This window comes from Marmota monax, unplaced genomic scaffold (assembly GCF_021218885.2).
Source record: "Marmota monax isolate L192 unplaced genomic scaffold, Marmota_monax_Labrador192_F-V1.1 WCK01_AAM20220418_F8-fsc00099, whole genome shotgun sequence".
In the NCBI taxonomy this organism is placed as follows: domain Eukaryota; kingdom Metazoa; phylum Chordata; class Mammalia; order Rodentia; family Sciuridae; genus Marmota; species Marmota monax.
This window is the reverse complement of record NW_026692126.1, coordinates 2,954,979-2,982,594: the sequence shown is the minus strand read 5'-3', so window position 1 is coordinate 2,982,594 and position 27,616 is coordinate 2,954,979. Positions and strand designations below refer to the sequence as shown.

At 49.0% G+C, this 27,616-nt stretch overlaps 1 protein-coding gene across 8 annotated transcripts in view; it reads left to right on the top strand.

Annotated features, from left to right (window-relative positions):
• The window catches only part of Nav1 (neuron navigator 1), a 261,886-nt gene that overhangs the window by 148,767 nt on the left and 85,503 nt on the right, over positions 1–27,616 (top strand). For all 8 annotated transcript variants that reach the window (XM_058585950.1, XM_058585951.1, XM_046464192.2 and 5 more), the window contains 2 exons: positions 5,583–5,685; positions 10,123–10,488. In XM_058585950.1, the coding sequence (XP_058441933.1) occupies positions 5,583–5,685; positions 10,123–10,488 (469 nt within the window). The remainder of the gene's footprint in view (positions 1–5,582; positions 5,686–10,122; positions 10,489–27,616) is intronic.

The following is a 27,616-nucleotide window of genomic DNA, read 5'->3' as shown; positions in this document are numbered from 1 at the left end:
AAAAGCCTCTGCCAGGGCTCTTGCCACAGTGGGAGGCTTCCCCATCTATTGCTACACCATATTTTTGGACTGCTGATCTCCGGGGCCCCTGAGGCCCAGCACATCCCCCAGCTGAGATTGGCTCCCAGAGAAGTGGGTAATCAGACCTAACAATGCAGGGACAAGATCTCAGTGCTACCCCGTCTGTCCCCCAGTTCCAGGTATGCGGGCCTCACCCAGCCAGAGCAAGGTCCTACCCATTTGTGAAGGAAAGGCAGGGAACGAGCCCCAGCACAAGTCTGTGCCCATTGTCATCCAGACATCTGTAGAGTACCTACTGTGTGCCAGGCACCATGCTAAGCACATTGGAGGATTAGCCCTTTAAGCCTCACAGTGACCTTACCACGAGGGTGTTCTTACTCTCCCCATTTGCAGAAAACAAAACTGCAGCAAGGAAAGGTGACTTGTTCATGGTCAACCCAGCTGGAAAGAGGCAGTGCCAGGACCTGAAACCCAAGACTTTCTGACTCTAAGAACTATGTTCTTGTCACTACACTGCAGGCCAGTCTTGCTTGGGTATCTCAATCTCTTAATTCTCAGCTAATAATTTAAACTTTATAGAGCCGATTTCTTGGTTAGCAAGTTCCAGGTCCTGCCTTCCAGGGGAAGCCCATTTCCCCTCTTCTGACATCAGGGCAACTGGAAGAACCGTATTTACATCATCCTCCCATGGCACCCTGGGCCTTCCCTTCTCCCTGTAGCTTCTCATGGTCATCTTTCTCCTTCTTCTACAATGGGACACATGTCCACCCAAATTTCTCCATACAGATGTCTGCAAAATTGCAGAACTTGATGAGGATTCCCACAAACCGTTGTCTGGACCACAAATAGGTGTGTGTGTGTCTGGAGGCATGTGCATGTAATCCAAGGCACCATATTATAGTGGCTTAAACAGGTTTCCCTTTAAAGAGAAAGGACAGAGAGGAGAGAGAGAGACTTTCTAGTGACACAACATCCATTTTATTCCTGGTACTAAAGATTGAACCCAGAGGTGCTTTATCACTGAGTTACATCCTAGACCTGTTTTTTTTTAATCAAATTAAACAATAAGGAATAACTTGCCTAATGTCATGCCTAGCATGTGGTAGAACATTCAGCAGCCGGGGTTATTTGCACCTGTGTTCCTGCACCTGCATGTCAGATATATTTGATTTTTAACATGGGCAATATACACTCTGTGGTCTTGCATAAGAGCCACTAGTGGGTAGAAAGAAATACCACTCCAGCCTGCGTATGCCCCAGTGCATGTTGGGAGGATGCTGCTGACTGTGGCCACTGGGAGTTACCCTGGGGATGGTTGGTCGGGGGAGACTCTTGTTTCTCTTGTGAGCCTGAAGAGCATGTATATCCTCTCCAGTTGCTCCATTTGCAGGGAAAGGCTTGGAGAGGCAGCTAGGGATAACATCACGAGCCTCCCTTCACCCCACAGACATTAGTGTCACCCCAGGACTGGTAGGAGCCCTACGTGGCCTCCCTCCAACACTGGAGGGAGTGTTTGCTTCCCTCTCTCTCTCTTTCTCTCTCTCCCTGGCCCACTCTTGAAGCTGGAATCTATTCTGCAAGAGCTAAGAGCATGGGCCACTCCCAGGCCCTCAAAGTATCAGGGTAGGTAGTGTCCTGATCTGCCTGCAATGAAGAAGAATGGGGTAGTTTGCTGGCCGAGGCCTGGGCCTGGCAAGAACTGGGTTGGCTTGGACAGGAGCTTGATCTCACTGGCACAAAGGTGCCATGTAGACAGTGTCCTGAGAACTTCCCATAATGTGGGACACCAGGGGAGGTGGGCCACCAGATTCCTCCATCTTTGCTGTGTCTGGCCTCCATTATGACCCTTAAGCCCACCCCACACCCTGACCAATCAGTTGATGGGGACACGTGGCAGCAGCCTCCAAGGCATCTTGGCATAGCCAATAAAACACACCATTGCACTTGGAGGTTTTTGTGGTCTTCACAAAGTAAGGTGTGCTCAGATACTTCCACTCTGTTCCTGGGCCTCACCCTCGTGGGACTCCTGAGATAGTGCTGAAGTTTAGTCATAGGTTGGGGATCAGGGGTGGAGCAGGGTGAGGGTTGGGTATGGGTGAGGGTGAAAGGTGGGGTGAATTCCCTTGCAAATGCAACTTACTCATGTTTAAAAGCTAAAAATGTAAAAAAAAAAATGCCTTGGGGGATCATGAATGTGAATGTGAGTTTGCGCCTCCCACCCCATACCTGAGCAAAGCACCTGCAGTCTCTTGGCCCTGAGGCCTGCCCTTCGTATGCTTGCAAGTCCTCTCATCCTTGGGCTGAAGGTGCACAATCCTTCCTGCTTAGGGTTGTGTCTGTCACCCAGGAATGTAGAGGACAGCTGGACTTCTCAGGAGCTCACATACCCCTTGAGCAGAGCCTTGGAGATATAGGGTGGTGTACCCAGGATGACCACCAGGCGGCACTGCCAGGGCATGAGGAAGCCCTAGGGTATAGCCTTGGCAAGGCCAGTCCTGGCCTGGGAGTTGAGAGAGCGGATCCTGGTCAATCCCCCAGCAAATGAAGCCCTGTCGTAATTCCCGCTGCGTGCCACAGACCTCCACCTGTGGGGAGGCTGCCCACAGTTAGATCTTCCTCCATTAGCATCTCTCTGCCATCATAGCTAGTCACCTCCCTGGACCTCAGCCATCTCTGAGGTCCAGTGACTGCATCACTTCCAGGCATCTTTGGGACTCTAGTTTTTGGCAGGTCTGGAATATTATGGGGTACTCCTGCCCCATACTGTGGACGTGGAATGAGGTGGGGACTAGGGGGAGGGTCTTTGAGGGAAGAGACACGGGGAAAGAGGGCACTTGTGACTGCTGCAGTGAGAAGATGGACAGAGGGCAGTGTCCCATTCTTGGTCATTACTAGGACGTTAAGTTCGAGATTCCTACCACCCCTCCTCCAGGCCCTCGGTCCTAGAGCATTACAGAATGTAGAGTGACCTTCTTGGACCTGGCCTTTGTGTGACTTCAACAGTTTTCCCCTTAAAGAGAGAGAGAGGACAGAGAGGAGAGAAATATCTTTCTAGTGTCACAATATCCATTTTCCCCCCTGGTACTGGGGATTGAACCCAGGGGCGCTTTATCACTGAGTTACATCCCAGACCTGTTTATTATTTTATTTTGAGAGAGGATCTCACTACACTGCTGAGGCTCACCTTGAACCCTAACCCTCCTGCTTCAGCCTCCTAAATTGCTGGGATTACAGACGTGTGCCACCATTCCTGATAGTATCCAGCCATTCTTGAAATATTCATTAAGCACTTACTGTGTGCAGTCACCATGCTTGATGCTGGTGGTGAAGAGATGTTCTGTTATATATTGAAAAAAATATCAGTTTCTTTCTGGGCTCAACTCTGCCCCATGCTTCATGTTGGCTGTGTGATCTTGGGCACTTTACTTGATCTCTCTGAGTCTCAGTTTTCTCTCAGTAAAACAGGACGTCAGCACGTATCTCCCAGAAATGTTGTAAGGATTCAACTAGATGATGTATGCCAGTGATTGGGCACACACACAAGTCTCTGAGTAAACTTGGTCACCTTCCCCTTTGGAAAGACACGCCCCTTGGACATATGTGCGCCTGTCCCTCATCTCTGCCAAGCCCATAGAAGGCATCATCCTGACCCAGAAACCCGTGTCTTGGCAGCAGCTTCTTGATCCCCACATAGGCATTTTTAGAATTAAACCTTAAAATATATATGTATACACTTTCTGACCCTGTCTGTGTTCCATGCCAAGCCATCAGTTGAAACCACAGAGCAGCTCACAAGGTGACGCTCGCCAGGATAAATAGGCATTGGCAGCCAAAGAGGTGACACCAATACTGGACAGAGTGCAGACTGCTGGCACAGAGGCCTGCCATTTATCCCTGTTCCTTGCCACCAGCATGGAGGGCTGGATACTTGGCATTGGCCATGAGAATATGGGGTAGGGGGCAGAGCAGATCCCCCAAACTGGGAAATGAGAGATGGCTGGGCCAGGGTGTGGAGCTTGTCCTAGAGAAGGTACCTCAAAGGCTCATGGAGAGGGTGGCACAGCATGTACTCTGCCCACCCCACGCGGCTTCCCTTGGCCAACAATCATGGCAGCCAGTTGCCAGTGAGCTGAGCTCAGTCTTGAAGAAAAATACCGCTCAAGGGATTCAGAAACGTGTCCTGTGACCACCAAAAGGAGCTGGCTCTCCAACTGAGTCCGTGGGTCGGGGAGGGACAGAGGGGCAAGATGGCTCTTGCAGAGGGCTCAGGAGGCAATATGGATGGAGGGGAAGGGAAGTCTCCAGAGAGACAGAATTCCCCTGTTTTCTCCGTTGTTTCACCTTCATCTGTCTCAGTCTGATTCTCCTGCTGCAGTCAGATCTTCCTCCAGTAGCCTTGGGCGATCATAAATGTGAATGTCAGTTTGCGCCCCGACCCCAAGGAGGTATTGGCGTGGTGGGTGGATTCCATTCAGTGACTCTAGACCCCAAAGTAACAGATAAACCATGGGGCAGGGGCAGGGGCAGGGGCAGGTCCTCTTGGTTAGTGGCCTCGGGGCCTAGCATGGGGCCTGACACCAAGCATATGTTTGATACAGATTTGTTGGATAGGTCAATGGAATGGAGAAGGTTCTTTGAGTTCCTTAGTGCTCAGGTACTCCTCAGGCATTTGGAGTTGATATTCACCCTGGAAAGGAGAGGAGATAAATTTCTGATTGCTGTTGTAGAATCTCATCTGTGCAGTCTAGGGTCATCCTGCCTGGAAACCAAGGTGGAACCGAATGCCCCTGATCCTTTAGGATTCGGAGGCCCCGCACATGCCTCCTCCTCACTCAGGATTCCACCACCTCTGTGGGCTCTGCATTGCCTGGAACTTAGTTCTGCTCCAGAAAATGACTGCTCCTCTCTTGCGTCTCCCCTCCAGCCACCTTGCCTTTAGGACGCTCTGTGGGAACCATCTTCCTTGAACCCCACAGAGGACCTCAAATGTTCCCAGTCAAGGCCTGGAGCTCCAGTATGCAGCTAACTGTTAGCATCTCTTCCTAACTGTGTGATGAGTGACACGTTGGTAGATTGAAATCTGGTAGGAGTAGTTACACCAGAGCAGTTGGCAAATATGACAGTCACGGAGGCACCTCCTCCAGGAGCCTGTTGTTTAACACTTACCTGCGAATTGCTGGAGAGGCCTTTTCAGGCAGATGTTCTTGCTGACCTCAACCATGGGAAACCTTGCCCATGACTTCTGCCGTGAGAAGCAGGGCCTCCCCCAAACAGAGCCAGAGAGAGATCCGACCACCTGAGGGATCTGAGGGCAGTACACCAACAGAGGCCACATCTGCAGCTCCTGCCAAGGTCAGGGCTTCAGAGGGTCCAAGGGCACGTGTCCAGGGCCTTTCAGAGGACCTGCTTTGCTGGCCATCTTTAAGGAAGACAAAAAGCAGGTGACTAACATGACCAGGGAGCCACCTCTTGGGTAAACGGTCAGTCTCCCCTTTCCTGTGCCCCTGCACTCAGGAGAAAGCCCTTTCCATTCACCCAGCTCTTTCTGCTCTCTCTGCCAGACCCAGAGTCCCAGAGAAAGAGGACAGTGCAAAATGTCCTGGATCTTCGACAGAACCTGGAAGAGACCATGTCCAGCCTGCGAGGCTCCCAGGTGACTCACAGGTAAGCTCAAACTTTAGAGGATCATGCTCTCGGTCATCCTCATCTGCTCCCGGATCTGGTGGTCAGGGCTCCGGGGGTCTCCATATCTCCATTAGGTATCACAGGCCAGCCACACGGCCTGCTGTGTGACCTGCTGTGAGCACAGTTTTCAGAGCCCCTCAGAGCTAGCCCTGCCGGGAACAGGGTATCCAGCATCTTGGCAGAAGCAGCTCAGCTTCGTCTTATCTCTGCTTGAGTTTGAGCCTAGATTTTGCTTAGACGAAGTAGTTTCAAAATGGCTAGGTAGGGAATGGGGAGCTCAGAGTGTGGCCTGGTGCTCACTCTCCCTCCTTAGACCTCAATTTCCTCATCTGTCAAAGGGGGCTTTATTTACTAAATATCCCTCATGTTCCCCAGGTCCCACCGTTCTACAATTCCAGAATCCATGCCCTCCCAACATCTGGGGCTCCTCACCCTCCCAACATTTGAGACTCCTCCGTTAGGTGCCCTCTCGTCTCTTCCATCCCCCTGAGGGAGGCCTGAGTGCTCCGCAGGACCCACACAATGTCATTCATGCCCCATGGGTGCACCCGTGGTCCAGCCCTCAAGGAGACCTCAGTCCCTCCAGCTGTGTGGGGCATGCACCCCTCCCACTGCACCTCTCCCTGGAGCAGAGTCCTGGCTGTGGCCTCCAAGTGATTCACATTTTCCTCTGGGCTCCTCTGGGCTGCCCAGATGAGCTCATGTTGTCAGCTCCAAGGAGGGCAGAGGGCTGGGCTAAGCTCTGGGGGTGAGGGAGGGAGAGTAGGCAGCCAAGGTTGGGAAGTCCTGGGGGGTGGACTCGGAGGCTGTGTGAGGGTCGGAAGCCTCCCCAGTTGGCCTGGAAGAGGGTTCCTCCCCATCTCCTGGGATCGGAAAACTGACAGCAAAGTTGAGACATAGGGTCACCGGGTAAAGAGCTTTCCTTAGCCCAGTGTGTGGCCAGCCCAAGTATCCAAATGCACACTTACGTCCCCTCAGCGACAGAGAACTTTGTAAGCATTTAGTCCATGGTGGGTTTGCTGTGACTGTCGTGGAACTGAACTTCATCCTCTGGAGCTGCCACCCACTGGCCTAGTTCTTCCGTCTTCTTTCCACTACCTTCCCCATCCCCACTCCAGTTCCCCACTGGAAAGTTCTAGACCTTTCCTCTCAGACATCTAAAATACTTTAAATGATAAAACCAATCAAAGCATCCATTTTCTGGGGTTACGCTTCTGCTCAGGCCAGCAAGACTCTGACTCCTGAAAGGGAGGTGATTCTCGTGGAGACCTAGGAAAAATGTGGATGAGAGTCTCCAGGGGCACTGGGACTCAGGCCCCCTTATCTCTGTCTCCCATCACCCTCCCTCTATCCCAGAGCTAGAAACTAAAGTGGGCTCATGAGTTTAGAAACTCAATGGGTAAAATCGTGGACATGTTCCTTCCCCTATCCTGGGAAGTTGCTGGAACATCTCTCAGCACCAAGTCACCCGCCAACCTCATGCCAAAGAAGCTAGAAAGTGCTTAGTTGCTGAAAGGGTCACACCCCAAATGACCCACCCACAGAGGCCGGGCAGAGGCAGCCACGCCAGTCTCCCTGTGCCCCTGCCTCTAGCCCCAGCTTCTGCTTGGGTATAGCTGAGGGGGGCTGAAGCCTTTGTGCAAAGCTGACTGGTTTGGCAGAGTGTGTGTGGGGCCTCTGGCTCCTGTCTCCCTTTATAGGAAAGGGAACCACCAGCCTGAGGCTGGATTTTCTGTTTACCATGGACCCAGAGCCACTTCCTCTCTTAGCCATTGGTTTATACTATTCCGGTTCCACACTTGGTTAGCCGACACCAATTCCCTGACTTTTTATGGCTCCTTTAGTTTTAAAAGTGCTTTCCATCAATCAGCCAGTCCCTTTGCCCTGGGGTACACAGGACTTATGCATATTTCCTGACTAGAGAAGGACCAACTGAGGCTGGGAGGGAAGGCACCTGCTGGGTGGCACAGGCTGGGAGCAGCTGTGGGCCCATGTGGCACTGGGCACTGGCCTTCAGAGCAAATGCAGCCTCATCCCTGAGGGGCTCTCTGTCCAGAGGGTGCTGCCAGCAAAGTTGCTTTCAGCCAGGCACTCCCAAGGTAACTTTGGACTCTTCCAGAAACCTTTATACCCTTGCTGCTTCCTGTGTTTCTATTGGAGAGAGTGTAGGTCAGGGGCCATGGCTGGAGAGGAAATGAAACTCTGTTCCCTGCAGAGAGGCAAGTCTGGGCTAGTTGTTGGGCTGGAAGTCAGGAACTGAGGGTCTGGGCTAGAGTGCCCCCTGCTGGCTGAGGTCTAGAGGTGTGTTTGGGGGTTACAACAGAACCATGAAAGACAGGAAGAGAGACTTACTGTGCAGAGAGCTAAACAAAAGGCAGGCCAGGAACAGAACTGAGGAACCCGGATGTCCATGCAACGCCTCACCTCTGCACAAACCTCTTACCACAGTCTAAGCTAACTACCCAAGCCCACTGCCCTGGAGAACTTCCCATCCGTCAGCATGGTCACCACCATCCTCGTCCTCCTTCCCTCCCCCCAGTGGTCATGGTCAGCTTGTGTTTATTAAGCATTTACTTTGCAAGGCCCTGGGCTGAGTCTTGTGATGAGAACATCCCACTTCTTATTCAGCAGACTTGTTGTGGGGCTGCTCCTCGTTGACCCACAGCTGGTCACCAACTACACCCTAGGCTCATGCCAAGTGCTGAAATACAGCAGTAAGCAAGGGAGACGGTCACATCACGGCCACAGTCTCTGGCTTCAGGGAGCTTCCATTCTCTCCAAGGAGATGAGGTGTCCAGGTCCACAGTAACCAGAAACTAAAACATCACAGTGTGTGACATAGGACTGCAGAACACAGTGAGCCTAAGGGCTGCTGGGGATCTGGTGGGGAGAATCCAGATGTGGACGGGCCAGGAACATTCAAGAGGGTCAGACATGGCAGTCACTAATTGTCCTACCCACAGGACCCCATTCATTGTGCTGTGTTTTTTTTTTTTTTTTAATTTTTTTATTTAGAGATAGGGTCTCACTGAGTTGCTTAGTGCCTTGCTATTGCTGAGGCTGGCTTTGAACTTGTGATCCTCCTGCCTCAGCTTCCAGAACCACTGGGATTACAGGCATGTACCAAAGTGCTTGCCCCCCCCCCCATTGTGCTGTTTTGAAGGGCCATTGGCTCCCTCCAGTTCTATTGAGGAAAAAAATAAAATCCTGCTATTTTCAGGTCCAATAAAAATGATTTTAGGGGATTTTCAGGTTTTTCAAGGAACTTTTAAAAACAAGAATAGAAAATCAGTGTCCTCCTCCAATCCCAACCATGAGATCGGTGAAGAAATGGATGCATTCACCAAGCAGATTCTTTGCTTTATGTACCCCCATAGGTTGCCTCAAACCCCATTTCAGTTTCCCAATCCTGTCTGACATTAGCTAAGCCAAGGGAGAGAGACCCTACCTAAGGTTGCCTTGAGCTGGCACCACTGTGAGGCCGGGAATGATTGGTCTCAGTCTGAACCCAAGTCCAGGCCACCTCTGCAGCCAGATCCCAATTGTATTTCCTCTCTGCAGATTCCCTGGCCCCTGAGGAGACATTCCCCGCTCCTCAAGCCCCTTGACCTCTCCAGCCTCAGGCCTCTGGTACTACCTGGGCATCACTTCCTTGACCTGGCCTTGCAGGGCCTGAGGCTTGGGACCCTGGGCATCCTGCTTCACCCCTGGCCCACTTCCCCTTTCCTCTCCTAACCAGTGGACGCTGTTTCTGTTCCCCAGGGAGGCTCTGTTTCTTCCTCTGCAGCCCTAGGCCTGCGGCTGGGCCCAGTCTTCCTGGGGACCTGCTGCATGTCTAAAGCTTTTCCTAGGCTCTTCACACGCCAGGCTTTCCTAAAAGATCTGCTGTCTGGGGACCAAGCTAGCCCTTGGCTCATTGATAGAAAAGAGGGGATGGCTATAACCTGTATAAAATGAATAGTCAAGACTCTGAGCTCAGGTGACTTGTCCCTCCTACTTCCCCTGGAAGGTCTCATTTGGCCTCTTCTCACTGAGGGAGCACCTTCTATGTACCAAGCACTGTCAGATCTGGTCATCTGTGGTCCTCCCAACTCCACCAGCTCTTAGGCTGTTATCCCCACTGCACAGATGAGGAAATAGAGGGTTTGCAAAGTTACTTTCCTTGGGCTCACTTGCCAATAAATGCCCAAATCCACATTACAAGCACAGGCTCTTAGGAATTCGCTGGAGTGCTTCACCAGCTGCTTAAACTCATTTTCCCTTGACCACCTGAGATACCTTGTGACCAGGGTGACCCAGGGACCTCAAGGAAAAGCAAGAATCTCGCATGTGAGAGAAGGCATCACTGGGATGCAGCGAGGAGACAGGGCACAGCTCCGCACTCACTAAAGGAGTGCCCTTTTGCTCTCTGCCCAGCTCCCTGGAGATGACCTGCTACGACAGCGATGATGCCAACCCGCGCAGCGTGTCCAGCCTCTCCAACCGCTCCTCCCCTCTGTCTTGGCGCTATGGCCAGTCCAGCCCACGGCTGCAGGCTGGTGATGCACCTTCGGTGGGCGGGAGCTGCCGGTCGGAGGGGACGCCTGCCTGGTACATGCACGGGGAGCGGGCCCACTACTCCCACACCATGCCCATGCGCAGTCCCAGCAAGCTCAGCCACATCTCCCGCCTGGAGCTGGTCGAGTCCCTGGACTCGGATGAGGTGGATCTCAAGTCCGGCTACATGAGCGACAGTGACCTCATGGGCAAGACCATGACAGAGGACGACGACATCACTACTGGGTAAGCACAGGAGCCCCTTCGCCAGCTGGAGTGAGAGGCAGTGGAAGGGGATGTCTTCAAAGTGGAGTGGACGATTTGTGGTGCTGTTGACCAAAGGGGTCTACGTAGGGCTTCTGTGTACAGGTTGCGACCGCCTTCACCGCAGTGATTTGATGCATTTATTCTAGACCTGAGGGTGGTGCCTGGGGCCGGCATATGAGGGCCTGATTGGTCAGTAAAGATGCCTCTTCCTTATTGGCCCTATGCCTGCCATTCTGTGGAAGGCCCCACCTACTTCCCTGAGTCCTCTGCTTGCAAATCTGGATCAGTCCTGGAAGCGTGGGGCCCCTGCACATGCCTGTAATTCCAGCAACTTGGAGGTTGAGGCAGGAAGATCTTAAGGCCAGCTGGGCAACTTAGTGAGATCCTATCTCAAAATAAACAAATAAAAAGAGTTGGGGATGTAGTTCATGGTAGAGAACCCCTGGGTTGGGTCCCTAATACCAGCGGGTAGGGAAAACTCTTAGTACCAGTTCTTCTGCAAACTTTGTAGATCCAGGACATGCTAATCTGCTTGCCTATTTGCAAAACAGTCTGAAAATGAGCTTGTGGAGACAGCAGGAGTCAATCAGAAAGTGGTAACAGTAATGCTTCTTCCTTTGCCGGGAGTTTGCAATCTCCAGTCCCCTTCCTTACCCTGCGACCTCTGGTCTCCTTGGGTTTCTGCCTCTGCAGATCTTGTACCCATAGCTTCCTAGACCCCACCCCAGGCTAGGAATGGGTAGCTTCTTTCCTGAGCTTTGCCCCACATGGACCCTCTTCTTCTTATCTTTTTTCTGTCTAAATCAGCAGGGTTGGGCCTTTGGAAACAAGCAGGGCAGAGGTAGCAGTCTGGGAACTGAGGGGAGAGGACAGGAAGAATGAAGTGCTGGGGGGCCTCTGCTGTCCTGGCCAACCTTCCAAGCCCTGGAGACCAGGAAGCTGTTGAGATCCTGCAAGTTTCCCTGGGGCATCTCTCAGCTGACTGTCATTTCCATTCCTCCTTGGTTTGCTGGGACCCCAAAAAAGCCACACCAGTATCCCTCTCCCTTTACCTTTCAGGGACTTAATATCTTACTACCAGTAAAAATCTCCTACTTGAAGGGAATGGAAAGTAGCCCCTCAGAAAAGACTGAGAGCCAAGCTCCAGGCAATCCGCTGTTCTTGCTGCATTCCCACCCCTGGGAATAAACTTGGCGGGGTCTGGTCAGGGCCTGTCCAGCTGATGAGGCTGCTCTGGAGCAAAACAACTGACGCATGAATGGGGTTGTTTACTGCCTGTTAAATCCCAGGGGCCAGCCAGACCTCACGCTCAGATCCGCCAGCATATGGCCATGAGCTGGGCTGTGCTCAGCATCCTGTGCTGGCAGGAAGGAGAGCGAGGTGCCTTGGAGGAGCTGCTGTACACAGCCTCTGCCCCGAAGAAGCGTCAGGTCCCCTTCCTCTGAGTGTTTCCAGCTGGGCAGGGCAGAGGGAAGCGCAATGTTGTGGGGCTAGGGGCTCAGAAATCTCTCCATGTGTGGGAAGGACTGTGGCCTCAGTCCTACGGGGCTCCCAGAAAGATGAAGGTAATGGGAATTCCTGTCCTCGGGGGAGTCCCCAGACTGATGGAGGTGAGAGCTCTCTGAGAGTCCCACCCCCCACCCACCTTCCCCTGTGTCATGGCAGACAACTCCCCATGTGTGAGGAGAGAGCACCACAAGATACGGACAGACCCTGGTCTGAGGGAGGTGGCAGGACTGCTGGCACTCAACTAGCTGATGAGCTTGGACACATTAGTCACTTCCCCAGGCTTTCATTTGCTAAGTGCAGACCACAAGAGTACCACTAGCCCCAAGGTCATAGGCCCATGATGAGGATTGAGAGAATTCACACATGTTAAGCGCTCAGAATAATTCTTGACTCCTTGTAATCACTCTCTCAGTGTTAGCTACTGTTATTATTGTTGTTATTAGAGCCCAGACAGATAGGGAGACACAGTCCTTGTCCTCAGGTAATGTGTAGTCTCACCAGAGCTCCACTGAGAGTCAGCAGCAAAGTCAGATTCAGTAGCAGTTCACCAATCTGGGGCCATGGAGAGCAGGGTGTGGGGTATGGGATGCCACAGGGAGAGCAGGAAAGGAAAGACACTATCCATATGCTAGCACCCTTTCTTTTCTTTCTTTCCTCCTCCTCCTTTTTTTTTTTTTTGGAGTGGGGGGAGCAGTACCAGGGATTGCACCCAGTGATGTTCTATCACAGAGCTAAGTGGCCAGCCCTTTTTTATTTTTTCTTTTGAGACAGGGTCTCACTAAGTGGCCAGGCTGACCTTGAACTCGAAGTCCTGAGTTACTGGAATTACAGGTGTGTGCCACTGTGCCCAGCTTAGTTCCCTTTCTTTATTTGCCTCCTCTGGACCGTGTGTGTGATACCTCTAAATCAGTAAATAATAATAATAATAATAATAATAATAATAATAATAATAATAAAGAGTCCTTGAGGCTGGCATGAATAAGAACTTGCCCTCCATGCACACCCACCTGTCGGAAGCCCAGGGATGCCTGGAGTTTGCACGAGGAGCACAGGATAAATTGTTAGCACAACCATACACACAAAGTGGTCCACACTGTAAACTGCAGTGCTAGTGCCCCCGATAATTTCCCATCTATTTTTTTTTTATGGTCCGTCTTCAGTTAGCAAGAACTCGTAATCCCAGTTTTAAGGTTTGTCATTCAATTCCCTGCCAAAGCTGTAAACATGACCACCCTTAACGGTACTTGGGAAATCACAGTGGAAGGGAATCAATTTATATTAGTCAGTAATTAGAGTGGAAACAGTCCCTCCTGGATCCTGTGTTTTCATGGTTACCTGTTGTTTTTGCTTGCTTTTTTTGTTGTTTGGTTGATTTTTGTTTTTGATGAGACACCGAGCATCCTGGATTCCAGCAAATCTTAAACTCTGCAAACCTGAGCTGCCCTCGCTCAGACTTCTCAGGGTCCTCCTCTCCCCACTCTGGTCTTTATCCAGATTTTGTCAGTTAGAGAATGTCCTCTTCCTAAGAAAACTGTTTTTCCCATTCAGAAAATGGGTTGGGCTGGTCCCTGGAGGGGCCGCCTTCAGCACTTCCCTTCTCACCCACGTGGTGACACTCCCCCACATGGTGACACTCCTGGTCCTCTGCTGTAGGCCAGGGCCGCCTGCCAGCTGCCATTCCCAGGCGCTCCCAGGGCTGGGCCACCAGACAAGTGCGGCTGATTGCTGGGCTCCCTCCTTCTCCACTGGGTGACACAGTGGGCGCCAAGCGATCCCGCTGAGCCGGGAAGGATGACCGTGACTCTGACCCTTTTTCAGTGGGGGAGGGTGCCCTGAGGGTTCTTCCTATGCCACTGTCAGCTTCTGATCAGCTCCTACTCCATCCAGACACCACGCCTCTTCCCAGCTTGCTTGCCACTCACAAGAGGAAGAAGGCAAATTCTCCAGACAAGTCCACAAACTAGAATGAAGAGGGCAACGCCAGCTGCCCCGAGAATCACACATTTTCAAAAGTTTAATATTTAAAAATGTGGTGCTTGCCTCACATGCACAAGGCCCTGGGTTCAATCCCTAACACTGCCAAAAAAAAAAAAAAAAAGTGAAGTGTACGCAATGTTTATCATTTTGAAGTGGCACCGAGTACATTCACACTGTGATGCCACCATCAAGGCCACCCATCTCCAGAGCTTTTTTATCTACCCAGACTGAAACTCCACACTCATTAAACAATGCCTTCCCTTCTCCACCACCTCCAGCCCCTGGCCACCTCTGTTCCACTTTTTGTTTCTTTGAATTTGACTACTCTAGGTAACTCCTATAAGTGGAATCAGACCATATTTGTCTTTTTTTATGACTGGCTTATTTTAACTAGCATAATGTCATCTAATTCACCCATGAGGTAGAATGTGTCAGAATTTTCTTTTTGAAGATTGAATAATATTCTGTTACAGGTGTATACCACATTTCATTTACCGACTCATGCATTCATGGATTGTATTACCTTTTGACTACTGGAAATAATACTGCTAGGAACATTGATGTACAAATATCTATTCAAGTCCCTGCTTTCAATTCTTTGGGGTGGCATTGTGGATTGTCTAGTAATTCTGTTTAATTTTTTGAGGAACCATAAAGACTGTTTTCCACAGAGACTACATCATTTTACATTTCCTCCAGTTTTATTTTTTTTTACATCCTTGCTGCTTACTAATTTCTGCTTTTTTAAAAAATAAAATAATGGCCATCCTAACTGTGTTAGTCAGCTTTCCCCTTAATGTAACAAAATGCCTGAGATAATTGGCTTTAAAAGAGGAAAGGTTTATTGGTCTTACAGTTTTAGAGTTTAGGGGCCTATTTTGGCAAGGGTGGTACATCATGGTGGGAGTGCATGGGGAAACTATTCATCGCTGGCTGTACGACAAAAGGGAGGCAGAAGATACCAAGATCCCACAACCCCCTTGAAGGCACACCCCAAAGACCTAAGGCCTCCCACTGCCCCCACCTCTTAAAGGCTCCACCAGGAACAATCCTGCAGCCCATGGGCATTTGGGGAGCATTTAGGATTCAAAATATAGCACTAAAGTATTTCGTTGTGCTTTTTTAAAAACTATAATTTTATTTCTGGCTGGGGATGTGGCTCTATGGTAGAACACTTGCCTGGCATGCCTGAGGCCCTTGGTTCAATCCCCAGCACTGCAAATGTACACACACACACATAATTTTTAATTGACATATAGCAATTTTACATATTTATGGAGTGTGGTGTGATATTTCAGTGCACGTATACAATGTGTAGTGATCAGATCAAGTAATTGGTATATCCATCACCTAAGACTTCTATCATTTCTTTATGTTGGGAACGTTCAAAATTCTATTTAATACCTATTTTGAAAATTACAATTAGTTATTGGTAACTATAGAATATTAGAAGTTATTCCTCCTATCCTGTTGTAGCACAGAACATGACACAGTGCTAGAGTCCCTGTCTAGCATGGGTTCAATCTCCAACACCTCAGAAAAAAAAGAAGTTATTTCTCTTTCCAATTGCATTCTCTCTCCATCCCTCCCTCCCTCCTCCTTAGCCTCTGATAACCACTATTCTGTTCTCTTCTTCTATGAGATCAACATTTTAGCTTCTACATATAAGTTAGAATATAATGTTTCATTCATGTCACTGCAAATAGCAAAATCTCATTTTTTATGGCTAAATAATGTTACCTTATTTGTGTATATAGTCACACACACACAAACAAACACACACACACACATATGTGTACATGTATATATTCCACATTTTCTTTGCCCATTCATCCATCAGTGGATACCTAGGTTGATTCCATATCTTGGCTATTATTAATTGTGCTGCAATAAAAATACAAATGCAGACATCAAGTAGTGGAATGGTCGGATCATATGGTAGTTCTTTTTCTGAGGAAACTCCATATTGTTTTCCATAATGACTGTACTAATTTTCATTCCCACCACATCCTCACCAGTGTTCGTTACTTTTTGTCTTTTTGAAAATAACCATCCTAATAGGAATGGTCTGGATTTGCATTTCCCTGCTGACCAATAATATTAGCATCTTCATGGTTGTTAGCCATTTGTATATCTTCTTTGGAGAAATATCTGTTTGAATCCTTTGCCCATTTTTTAATTGGATTATTTGGTTTGTGTTGTCGAGGTGTGGGAGTTCTTTATATATTCTGGATATTAATCCGTCATGAGATATGTAATTTGCAAACACTTTCTTCCATACTGTGGGTTGCCTTTCATCCTGTTGATAGTATCCTTTCATTCACAAAAAAAGGCTTTCTGTTTTTTTTTTTTGTTTGTTTGTTTGTTTGTTTTTGTCTGGGGTTTTGTTTTTTGAAAACAATCTGCCAGGTTGTGTCTTGGGCTCAAGTGATCCTCCTGCTTCAGCCTCCCAAGTAGCTGGGACTACAGATGTGTGCATCTGGCTAAAGTTTTTCATTTTGGTGAAGTGCGGTTTTTCTGTTTTGTTTCTGTTTTTTTTCTTCTTCTTTTTCCTTTCATTGCCAGTTCTTTGCATGTCATATCCAGGAAGTCATTGCCAAATCCAATGTCATGCAGCTTTCTTCCGTTTTCTTCTGAACTTTGTAGCTGATGGAACTTAAAAAATAATAATAATAATACAGATTCCAAGCCTAATCTCGGACCCACCAGTGTGGAATTTCTGCTCCCCCAGGAAGCCATATTTTTCTAAAGCTTCTCAGTGGTTTTGGACCAGTCTGCCTTCTATCTAGTACAAACATCCCTGTAGTGTCCCTGACAGCCAGTCTTTCGACTTTGGCTTGCATGGGCACAGTGACAGGGAGCTTATTCCATTTCACGTGGAATTAAGTTCTAAGAAAGTTTTTAAATATTCAGCTGAAATCTGCTCCACTTTTGCCTATGAAATCAAACACCATCACTGGGGGAAATAGAATAAGTGTAACTCCTCATCCAAATATGTCAACACATACTTAACAATTGCTCAGATATTTTTTAGACACCCTCCCTCCCCATTTTAAAAAAAAAAAAAAGTCCCCGGCTTATTTCAGTACTTTGTAAAATGACCCAGTTTTCCAGACCCCTCATTGTCCTGGTCACCCTCCTCTGGAAGCTCTCAAGTTGTCAACTGTCCTCTTAAATGCTGGCACCTAGACTGATCCCCTGCTTGACACTAGAAGTAGTCCTGCCAGGGTAATTCTCAAATCATGACACTGCAGACAACTTCGAGTTGGCTGCTGACTGTCCTAGATGACAGCTCGGGCCATTTTTACCACTTGAAAAAAAAGAAAAGGAATTTGTTTTTCTAAAAATAGGAAGGTCTGGAATTTAATCTAAGTAAGAAGATAAGTCTCCTAGCCATCTGTCCTCCCCATCCCTGGCATCCAGGGTTGGCGGGAGGGAGTCAAGGCCAGGAGTCTGCAGAGGTGGTGCAGATGTTGGGGATGGGGCCACAGGCTTCCCAGGTGGCCAGGAGCTTGGAGGGCACCCCCCCCCGTCTCCCCCAGCCGTGAGTGGGTCTGCCTCTCAGCAGCTCCCTTTCTGTCTGTGGTGGAGGTGGTCTGGATGGGCTGGGATGGGGCTCTGAGGCAGTGACGGGTGGGAGCTTGCAGGCCAAGTGAGCAGCCATCCCGCCAAGTCCCACAACTCCAGAGAGTGCTGTTCACACTGGACAGAGGTGTGCCCCCTGCAGCCCCCGCAGGATGGCTGTCCAGTGACCCATGCCAAGGACCACGGAACCTCAGCCAATGTCAGCAGGCCCCATCTTGGGGGGGCTCTGTGTGTGTGTCCCGGGCACAGCGGGCTTGCGTGGAGACTGTCTGCCAGGCCTGTGGCTCTCAGGTGGTTCCCTGCCCTCCTGTGTGGCTGGGCGTTCCAGGCTTCTGTCTCCTCCTTGCCCCCCCCCCCTGCTCCCCCAGCCTGTCCTCTTGAACTGTGCTTGGGGGCTCAGGGACAGATGGGATTCGTTTCCTCCTTGGCTCTCAAGTGTCTTGACGTTGAAAAATGTCAAATAAAATAAACTGTAGGACTCTGCCTTCTCCCAGGCTGGCTCTTGGACTCCCAGAGGCAGTAAGCTCAAGCCTTAAAGAGACACTTCAGCCTGGTAGTGAAGCCTCTGCCTCTGCAGCTCCTCTTGGGAAAAAGAGCCCACTCACTGCTCTTCTGCTTGGCCATATCTGACTCCCAGACCCCAGGATGCCCCGAGCAGCCACTTTCAGGGATGAGAATTGTCTTGCATGAACACTGGGTTTGCACAGTTTGTATGAAGAGAACCCTTCTGCGTGTGAATGGACAGGAAAGAGTTGTTTCTTCTTCTGCCTTTGACTTCTCTCTTTGCTGCCAGTTCTTCAGCATCCCGCCTGGTAGGCAGATGGACCAGGTCTGTTTTTTGCCCCTGAAACACAAGAACAGAGGCAGGGAGTGATAGGGGGATGTCCTGGCGAGGACCCAAGGCTCAAGTCCAGAAAAGAAATTTGGATTCTGCCCTTAAAGAACTTCAGATCGAAAAGGAAGGAAAGATGCTTACTGGACCCACAGTAAAGGAAAGGACACAACGATTGTTGCCTTGTTTGAGGATAATGTTTAAAATTACAGCGCTGATTCACAGATTCATACCCAATAGCTCTGACTGATACGTCTTTGTGGTGCAGTGAAAGGAGCACGGGTCTAATATCAGGATCTGGAGTTCAGTCCTAAGCATACCTCTTGCTTGCTGTGTGGCACTAGCAAGTTACCTAATCACTTTGGGTCTTTATAAAAAGATGATTATTTTTGCCTTGTGAGGATCAAGTGGAAGAGAATAGGGAAGTGTGCCCTGAAAAGTATAAAAGGCTGTTGGTTTGAAAATTATTATTCCATCTCAACCTGATGTTCTGTTCATTTACCTGATGGCCTCTGTCTTAGGGAATTGTTAAAGTGTCAAAATAAGGTTTCTTAAAATTGGCAGATGACTATACTGAATTTGGGCCTTGACTTCTGTCCCAAAGAACAATCTTGTTTTGCTTTGTCACACTGTCTTGATATTTAGTCCTGCAAGTGTGCAGTTACTTCAACAGACTTTTGAGAGCAGGCTTATTCGCACAGGCGTACCAGATTGGCAGAGCAGTAGTGTAGTTACAGTAAAGGCTCAGAGCTAGACTGCCTGGGTTTCAATCCTGGCTCTTCCTCTCCCCAGAGAGAATGAGTTCTTTGCCTCTCTGTTTCCTCTCTGTTTCAGTGTCCTCTGCTGGAAAATGTGCAGAGTATGGCACATACTCTGTTAAGATCCATGTGAGGGTTACAGCAGTTACTAAATCTACTTTAGATGTCATGGGTGCTCAATAAATGTTAGCTGTTGTTAGCCATTGGATGACAGACATTAGCAAGGTGACACATTCTAAATGCACATTTTAAATGATAATATAGTATTTGAAAAAGTGAGTGTTCTTGTTCATGCTTGAAAATAGTATTCTGCTCTTCACTTGGAGGATGACAAACTTACACATTTGCCAAGCAAAGTGGATATTCTGACCTGTTTTTAACCTGTTCGTGCAGTGGGTTTTTTTTTGTTGTTGTTGTTTTGTTTTGTTTTGTACTAGGTATTGAACTCAGGGGCACTCAACCACTGAGCTACATCCTCAGCCCTTTTTTGTATTTTATTTAAAGACAGGGTCTCACTGAGTTGCTTAGGGCCTCACTAAATTGCTGAGGCTGGCTTTGAACCCATGATCCTCCTGCCTCAGCATCCCAGGCTACTGGGATTTCAGGAGTGCGTCACCGCGTCCGGCTCATGCAGTGTTTTTATGTGTGCCCATCTGTGGCTTGGGATCTGGGCTGTGAGTATAGCATGCAGTTATGCAGTCAGCTAAGTTAATTGTGCACAGGATCACACAAGGGCCATGACCTCTTTCCCATCATGACCTAGCTAGTTGGGCTGTGTGTGCCTTACTCTGACATATATTTCTTATGTGAAAAGTATCTCGGGCTGGTGACTTAATCCATTTTTTCCCTGCTGTAACATAGTACACAGACTAGATAATTTATGAAGAATGGAGATTTATTTCTTATAGTTCTGTCAGCTGGGAAGTCCAAGATTGCAGGGCCACATCTGATGAGGGTCTTCTTTTTTTTTTTAGAGAGAGAGAGAGGATTTTTTAATATTTATTTTTTAGTTTTGGGCGGACATAACATCTTTGTTTGTATGTAGTGCTGAGGATCGAACCTGGGCCGCACGCATGCCAGGCGAGCGTACTACTGAGTGAGCCACATCCCCAGCCCCTGATGAGGTCTTCTTGTTGCATCATCTCATGGTGGAAAGTGGAAAGACAAGAGAGTATGCACAGGAGGGCAAAGGAGGCCTAATTCATCCTTTTCTCAAGAACCACTCCCACAGTAACTTATTCCCACAGTAACCGCATTAATCCATTCATAAGGGCAGAGCCCACATGACCTCATCATCACCCTTTGTTTCTTGGCAGTGCTAAGGGTTAAACCCAGGGTCTTGCACATGCCAGGCAGGTGCTCTACCCCTGAGCCACAACCTAGCCCCCCAATCACCCCTTAAACATCCTATATCTCAGGGTTGGAGATATAGCTCAGTTGGTAGAGTGCTTGCCTCACATGCACAAGGCCTTGGGTTCAATCCCCAGCACTACAAAAGAAAAAAAAAAGTCCTATTTCTCAGCCCTGTGGCACTGGAGTCCTCAACAATACATGTCTCTCCACCCCCTGTTGTTGTTGTTGGTACTGGGTATTGAACTCAGGGATGCTTAACCACTGAGCTAAATCCCTGGATCTTTTTTGTATTTTATTTAGAGACAGGGTCTCGCTGAGTTGCTTGGGGCCTCACTAAGTTGCTGAGACTGGCTTTAAACTGTGATTCTCCTGCTTCAGCCTCCTGAGAGGATGGGATCATAGACATGTGCCACCGTGCCCTGCTGTCCTCCCTTTTAGAGGAATATGAGGCAGGATTTGAGTGCAAGTGGCTTATTTGGGAGGTGATCTCAGAAAGCACTGAAGAGGGGTGGGGAATAGGACAGGGAGGTGAAGGAAGCATGAATCTGAGGGTTACTGCTGCAGGCACATGAAGCTTAGGGATTTGAGTGGTCCTAGGGATTGAACCCAGGGTCTTTCGCATGCTAGGCAGGTGCTCTGCTGCTGAGCTACATCTTTAGCTCCTCCCCTTAATTCTTAACAAAGTATCAGACAGTACTTCTGATTCTGCGCAGAGTTAATACATGTCCCAGTGTCTGTTCACACCCAACAAGGTTGGGGGAAGGATAGAGTAAGCCAGGTGTTCCAAAGGGACTGCTGGATGTATGCTAGTTGCCATAGCAACTGATGCCAGTGGAAGAGCAGGGGCCCCCTCCTCTGTGTGTCCTACTAACCTACAACTGAGCTGCTGAAATTTTCACTGAGCATGATGACATACAATTTGGTTGACAACCGGAATGGATTGGGGCTGAGGAAACTGTTGAAATGGCATTGACTTTTTCCTACTAGCCCTGTCCGCTTGTCTACCTGTCCTTTTGTCTTTCCTTTCTGTCAGCCTCCTCCTTTGCTCCATGCCCTTATGTTCTGTGGTAAGCCATCTGGGCTCATGCGATGCCTGGAAATCCCATGCTACTTGATGTCATCAAAAAGGCACAAGTTTAGAACTATGACAGACTATTCAGATCCCATCTCTGTGGCTTCAGGAAAGCTGTTTATTCAAAGGAAGACTAGTAATATGAAAGTAGGTTTGCTCTTAGGATGTAATGGTATATAATGTCTATGGTATACTTGGCATATAGTAGGTGCTCAGTAGATGTTAAATCCCTGCCTTTTGGTTGGTTTCTAGAACATGAAGGCCATCTGTGCAATGGAGTTTTTCTGCCTGGATGGTGAAGCCCAGTTGCCCACTCATCTTTGCCAAATTCTCTCCCTTCAGAGAGGCTTCCCCAATTCATTCACTGCAATATGGTTGCTATCTAACTCAGGGTTGTCCTGGAACTTGTGTGCATCGTTAGTACAATAACTTGTGTTTTTATGATTTTTCCAACAATTGTATAGCACATTAAGTTTTACAAAATACTAGTGTGGCATTATGTTACTTAATCTTAACAGTATGAATTAGATCTTCTTTTCCCTAATTATAAGTGAAGGAATTGGAATTCGGCTTAACTGATGTGGCAGAATTGCATAACTTGAAAGTGGTAGCATCAGAGCGGAACCCAGGCCTGGAACCTGACTCTCATGTCCTGTGCTCTTTCCAGTAGACCCACTCCTTGCTATGTGTACCCCCCTGTGTCCCTGAAGCCTGGGAGCATGTCAGGGGCGGGGATTATATGCTTTCCACTGAGTAGGAGCTTCCCAAGGACAAATATCCTGTCTTCTCTCTTCACTCAATCCAGCAGCCTGGGTTCTTAGGCCATGCTGTCGACTGACCAATGAATCATTGTTAGAGACCCCCTTCTGGAATGCCCCTAATTGACCTTCCCATCTTCCTTGCTTTGGAAAGCCACAAATGTGGCCACAGCCAGGAGCTCTGGGCCAATAGCAGAAAGAGCAACCCAAACCTCTGTGAATACTACTCCTTGTTTGACTTCAGCTCAAAGGCTGAGCTGTCCCAGGATGTTCATGAGGGGCCAGCTCTGGCCTCTGGGCTATCAGATGTCCCTGGCCAGGCAGCAAAAGACCATTCACTACAGTCAAAGAAAAGCCAGCAGTCCAGGCAGGGGACTTACCGGGGTACCCAAAGAGTTGCACACTGAATTGTTCTTCCCGTATATTGGGGCAACAAAGGAACAATACAGGCAGATGCATCAAAATATGGATTAGAAGCAAATAGAAAGGAGTCCGGCCCCCAAAGACCTAAAGCACGTAGCTACCTGAAACGGGTCAACACTCACTGAATATGCTGGTCATGGAGAGAGAAGATAGGGAGGATAGGGAAGAGGGTCATGGAAGATAGGAAGATGGGGGGCATGAGCCATAGGTAAACAGAGCCAGCACGTTCGTGATATGGGCCAAGGAGTGGGAATGAGAGACAGACATTGTAAAATCCATCTGAACACATGTGTGAGAGGTGGCTGGATACAAAGAGGCTGTGTGTGCACAAGATCAGTTGAGGATATGCCTGCTGTTATGCTGCCAGAGAGACACAGAGAGTGTCTGAAAGGTGGAGGGACTTCCAGAGAGGGGTGAGTGACCCTGAACCCAGCCTGGGGGCCTGACTCAGAGCAGGACAAATGGATTCTCACCAGCCTACCTCCTCTTCTCCCTTAGCCAATTGATACTTGAAGTGGCCTGGCTTGTGTTCTTTCTTGTGGGGCATCTCCAGCCTGGGAGATAAGGACAAATCTTTGATCTAGTTCCTGTCCTCTTCCCTTGACTGCTCCCTCCTCTAGCCCCTTTCTTCGGCTCCTCCTCTCCCTGGTCACCTTTCTCAATCTCTCAGTCTTCCTCTATTTCCATGTCTGGTTTCTGTCCTGGCCCCCGTGGTTTTGATGACAAGGGGCGGTTCAGGAATGACACTATCTATGTATTCATGCATGGCCATGTGGACAGGCTCTGGTGGTGGAACTTCTCACAGCAGGGGTTCCCAGGACTGCTGACATTCTGCTGAGCATAATTATAAGATGAGGGACAGAGTTTATCTGGTTGTCACTGCCCCTTTCCAAGCCACGAGTTTCTAAAGCGGGGCTCTGGGGGATAGCCTTTCGTTCCAGACACATGCAGGGGTGAACTTGCCCCAGATGTTCCCTGTTTTCTGAATTGAGCCAGAAATTCAGAAAAGGGCAAGGAGCTCCCTGTGTGAGTCTCCAGCTGAGTGATCTCATTGAAGTCTGGGAGGCAGTAGCTATACCATGTCTATGTCCCTGTGGTAGTTTCCTCTTCTTGAAGGCAAAGTATATGGAACTTTCTGCATTTTCAGTTCGCCTCTCACCACCTACGTGACCTCAGTATTACATAGCGTCTTTGTACTTCATCTTATTGTTCAAAAGGAAAGATGATGCTAAGCCCCCTCACGATATTCGTTCATACATTCAGTAAGTAGTTATAGAGTACCTTCTGTATACCAGATGCTGTGGATATACCAAGGGAAAAAAAATGAGTATTTTTTTATTAAACTCATATATGAAATAAGAAATGGCACTAAGCAAGCACATGGATATATAAAAATATATCATAGTTTAAGTGGTGCTGTGTATCTAAAGTAAAGCTCAATAAAAGGCAGAGAGTGATGGGGGAGGGGATGACGTGAGATAGGGTGATCAGAGAAGGCTTGTTTGGTCAGTGATGCAGATAACTGGGGATACAGCCATCCAGCAAACGGCAGAGTCTGTGCAAAGAGCCTGAGGCAAGAATGGGCATATGTTCAAGGAACCACAAGGAGGTCAGTGTGGCAGACACAGAGTAAACAAAGGGAAGAGTGGTCAAAAATGAGGTCAGGAGGACAGGCAGGGCTAGGTGCGCCATACTGAAGACAGTGGCTTTGCTTCTCAGTGAGAGGAGAAGCCATTAAGGACTTCAAGGAAGAGGGTGATGCAATCCACCATGTATTCACATGGTCAATCTGGCTGCTATGAGAAGAGATCACAGGGCAAGAGGGAGACGCAGTAGGTGTGCATGTGCAAATGTGCGAGCACACAGGCTGGTATCTGCTCAGTGACTCTCCCTCTTGTTGGCATGGCAGCCTCTCTCACTTCTCTTCCCTTCCCTTCCCATCCCATTGTCCTGTCCCCTGCTCTCAAAGGCACACTGATGGCGTTGGCGTGGCTGAGGCAGGATGGTAAGCTAGCCTAAGACGGTAGGTCACTATATAAGATCTGGTAGGGGCTCCCCTCTCTGCTGCCGCTCCCAGCTGCAGGGGTGGTGGGAAAGGCAGGTCTCCTCAAAGGTTATATAAATATTTGCTGAGCAGTAACACAGCTGGGAGCAGGGCCCCTTCCTCCAGCTGGTTCATTTGCCACCCCAGAGAAATCTCAGCTGGGATGAGGGCTGGGCTTTGGAACACTCCACGGTGCATCTGCTGGTGCTCAATGCCCCCGATTCAGACTGTCCCAAGGACCAACCTTCAAAACCTTCCAGTCTGAGCCTCCCACTGGCTCCAGGGACGGGGTTCACAAGAAGTGGTACCACTGTCTGTTAGAGAGATCCCTGGCTCAGGAATCAGGAGGCCTGAGTAACGCGGAGGGGTCTTGAGCACATCACTTGCATGTTCTGAGCTTCGTTTCCTCTTCTGTGGAAAAGAGAAAGTTGAACCAGAAGATCCTTTTCAATTCTGATGTGCGAGACTCTCCGACTAAATGAACTGGGTCTGGTCCAGGCTACCTGGTATCCCTCCTCAAAGGGCCTGGAGGTTGGTGAGGAGAGGTAGAGCCTTGCTGGGTCAGGAGAGGAAAGGAGGGAAGCTCATCAGCTCACAGGCAAGAAGCTCTGGAAGACCCAGAAATGCTATCAGGTCAAGAAGTCCACTGGGAGCTGGGCGCAGTAGCACACATGTAGTCCCATATGCTCAGGAGGCTAAGGCAGGAGGATCATTTGGGCCCAGACTGGGCAATATAGTGAGACCCCATGTTAAAAAGGTCACCGTCACCATGACTCCTGACTTGGGAGTCACCATCACGGCTTCCAGACTGACTGGCTACCTTAAGCTACTCTTTGAACTTTTCTGGCTTTTACTGTGCTGAAGCAAGTATAATAATACCTGCCTCACTTTAGATCCCTGGGTTGAATAGAATAAAATTATCCACATACTTTAAAAACTAATGCTACCTAGAGGGTAGGGATCATTGTTTTAGACATTTCTATTAAATTCGCAAAAAATGATTCCCTAAGAACTCAGGGGATCATTGGGGATGTGGGGTAGGTTTTTGAAAGCTGGGGTCAGAGGATGTGGCCAGGTAATTCCCCATTCATCTCACCATGGTAAGGGTTAATTCAACACAGTCCCTCTCCCAAATCCTGTCTCCTCCTTCCTTGCCCTTCCATTCTGGTTTAATTCTTTCTCTTTCTTTTCACGACATGCCTGCCTCTGCTCAGATGCTACCAACTTAGCCTGTCCAGGGTGCACAAGGGTCCCTGAGTCAAGCTTCCACCCATGGGTCCAGAGAAATGTTCTCTGACTGGCTGGGACTTGTGGAGGGGCAGGAGCTTTTCATTTGAGGAGTTAAATTGCTTCATAGTTGATAGGAATGAGAAGAATGAGGGCAGTTCAAGGGACAAAGTGGTGGATGCCCATCCTGAGACCCTCATCTTCTCAAGGGTCTCATTTCAGAGGCTCACCAGGAAATCAAGTGTGTAGCCAGGCCCCAGACATGCCCAAGCAAATGACACTGGGATTAAGAGCATAGCAAAGTACCTGGCAAGTTTCTCTCTCTCTCTCTCTCTCTCTCTCTCTGCCCATCTCTAACCAACCACATTAATCTTTTGAGGTTATTGTTAAGGAGACAACCAGAGCCCCCTAGAAATTATCTTTGGATGTTTTGTTTGTTGAACACGAACCTTTGCCAGGCATGGTGGTACACACCTGTAATTCCAGCAACTGAGTTGAGAGGGAGGGTGGGGTGACTGAGGCGGAAAGATGGCATGTTCGAGGCCAGCCTCAGCAACTTAGTGAGACCCTCTCTCAAAATAAAAGTAAAAAGAGCTGGGGATGTAGCTCAGTGGTAAAGTGTCCCTGGGTTCAGTCTTCAGTACCCCAGTACCAAAAATGGAAATGGAATCTTGACTGAGAGGAATTTGGGATTGGGTTTAGGTGACTCCAGAGATCTTCTGAGGTAGGGTAGTGGGGGCAGGGAGAAGGAATCACCCCCTGTACAGGAACTTGCTGAGGGACCTCAGGCACTAAGTCCTGCCCTTGCTTTGGACATTTCGTGGCTTTTCTGTGCCTCAGTTTCTCCCTAGTAAAGAGTCATTCTGATGGTGCTGGCAGGGGAGAAAAATGAGATCATGGCTCCCAAAGGCTCTTTGAAGAGAAGCACCAGCATAGCACAGAGGAGCCCTATCTGAGATAGATGGGCCCTTTTCTTCTTGCCCTCTTGGCTGGGTTTTCTATCTGGAAAAGTGCCTGACTCCTAGCTCCCTTTCAGCAGGTGTCTTCCCCCTCCACCATGTGTGGCTCAGCTGTCCCCCACTCCCTCTGCTGCAGGCTTCAGTCATGCAGCCTGGGACTCAGAAGAGCTCAAAGTCACTCTGCATGCTCCCCATCACTGTAGTCAAGGCCACCATATCACCCCCTGTCTGCCGCACCCCCGTGATGGGCAAGGTCAGGGCCTCCTCAAGCACAAGAGCAGGGCTGTTGACAGGAAGTCTGTTTTCCAGTCTTCACAAAAGCCCCCAGACAGCCTTTCTCTTCAATGCTGCTGCCCAATTTCCCAAAATGCCTCGACCTGTGGGCTGAAAATAGCAGGTGATAATTTGCATGCTATTTGTTTAAGTAGCAAAGCCTTTGGGTCCCTGCCCCTTCCCTGTAAAAGCCCCCACTAGCTTCTGTCAAGCAGGAAGGTGGACACTACCCGGAGACTCATCTCATGAGGATGGAAAGAGTGGCAAATGCAGGAACCTCAGTTTCTGTTGGGTTCTGGCAGCTAAGGAACCAATCCAAAATTGAAGATTAGAGATC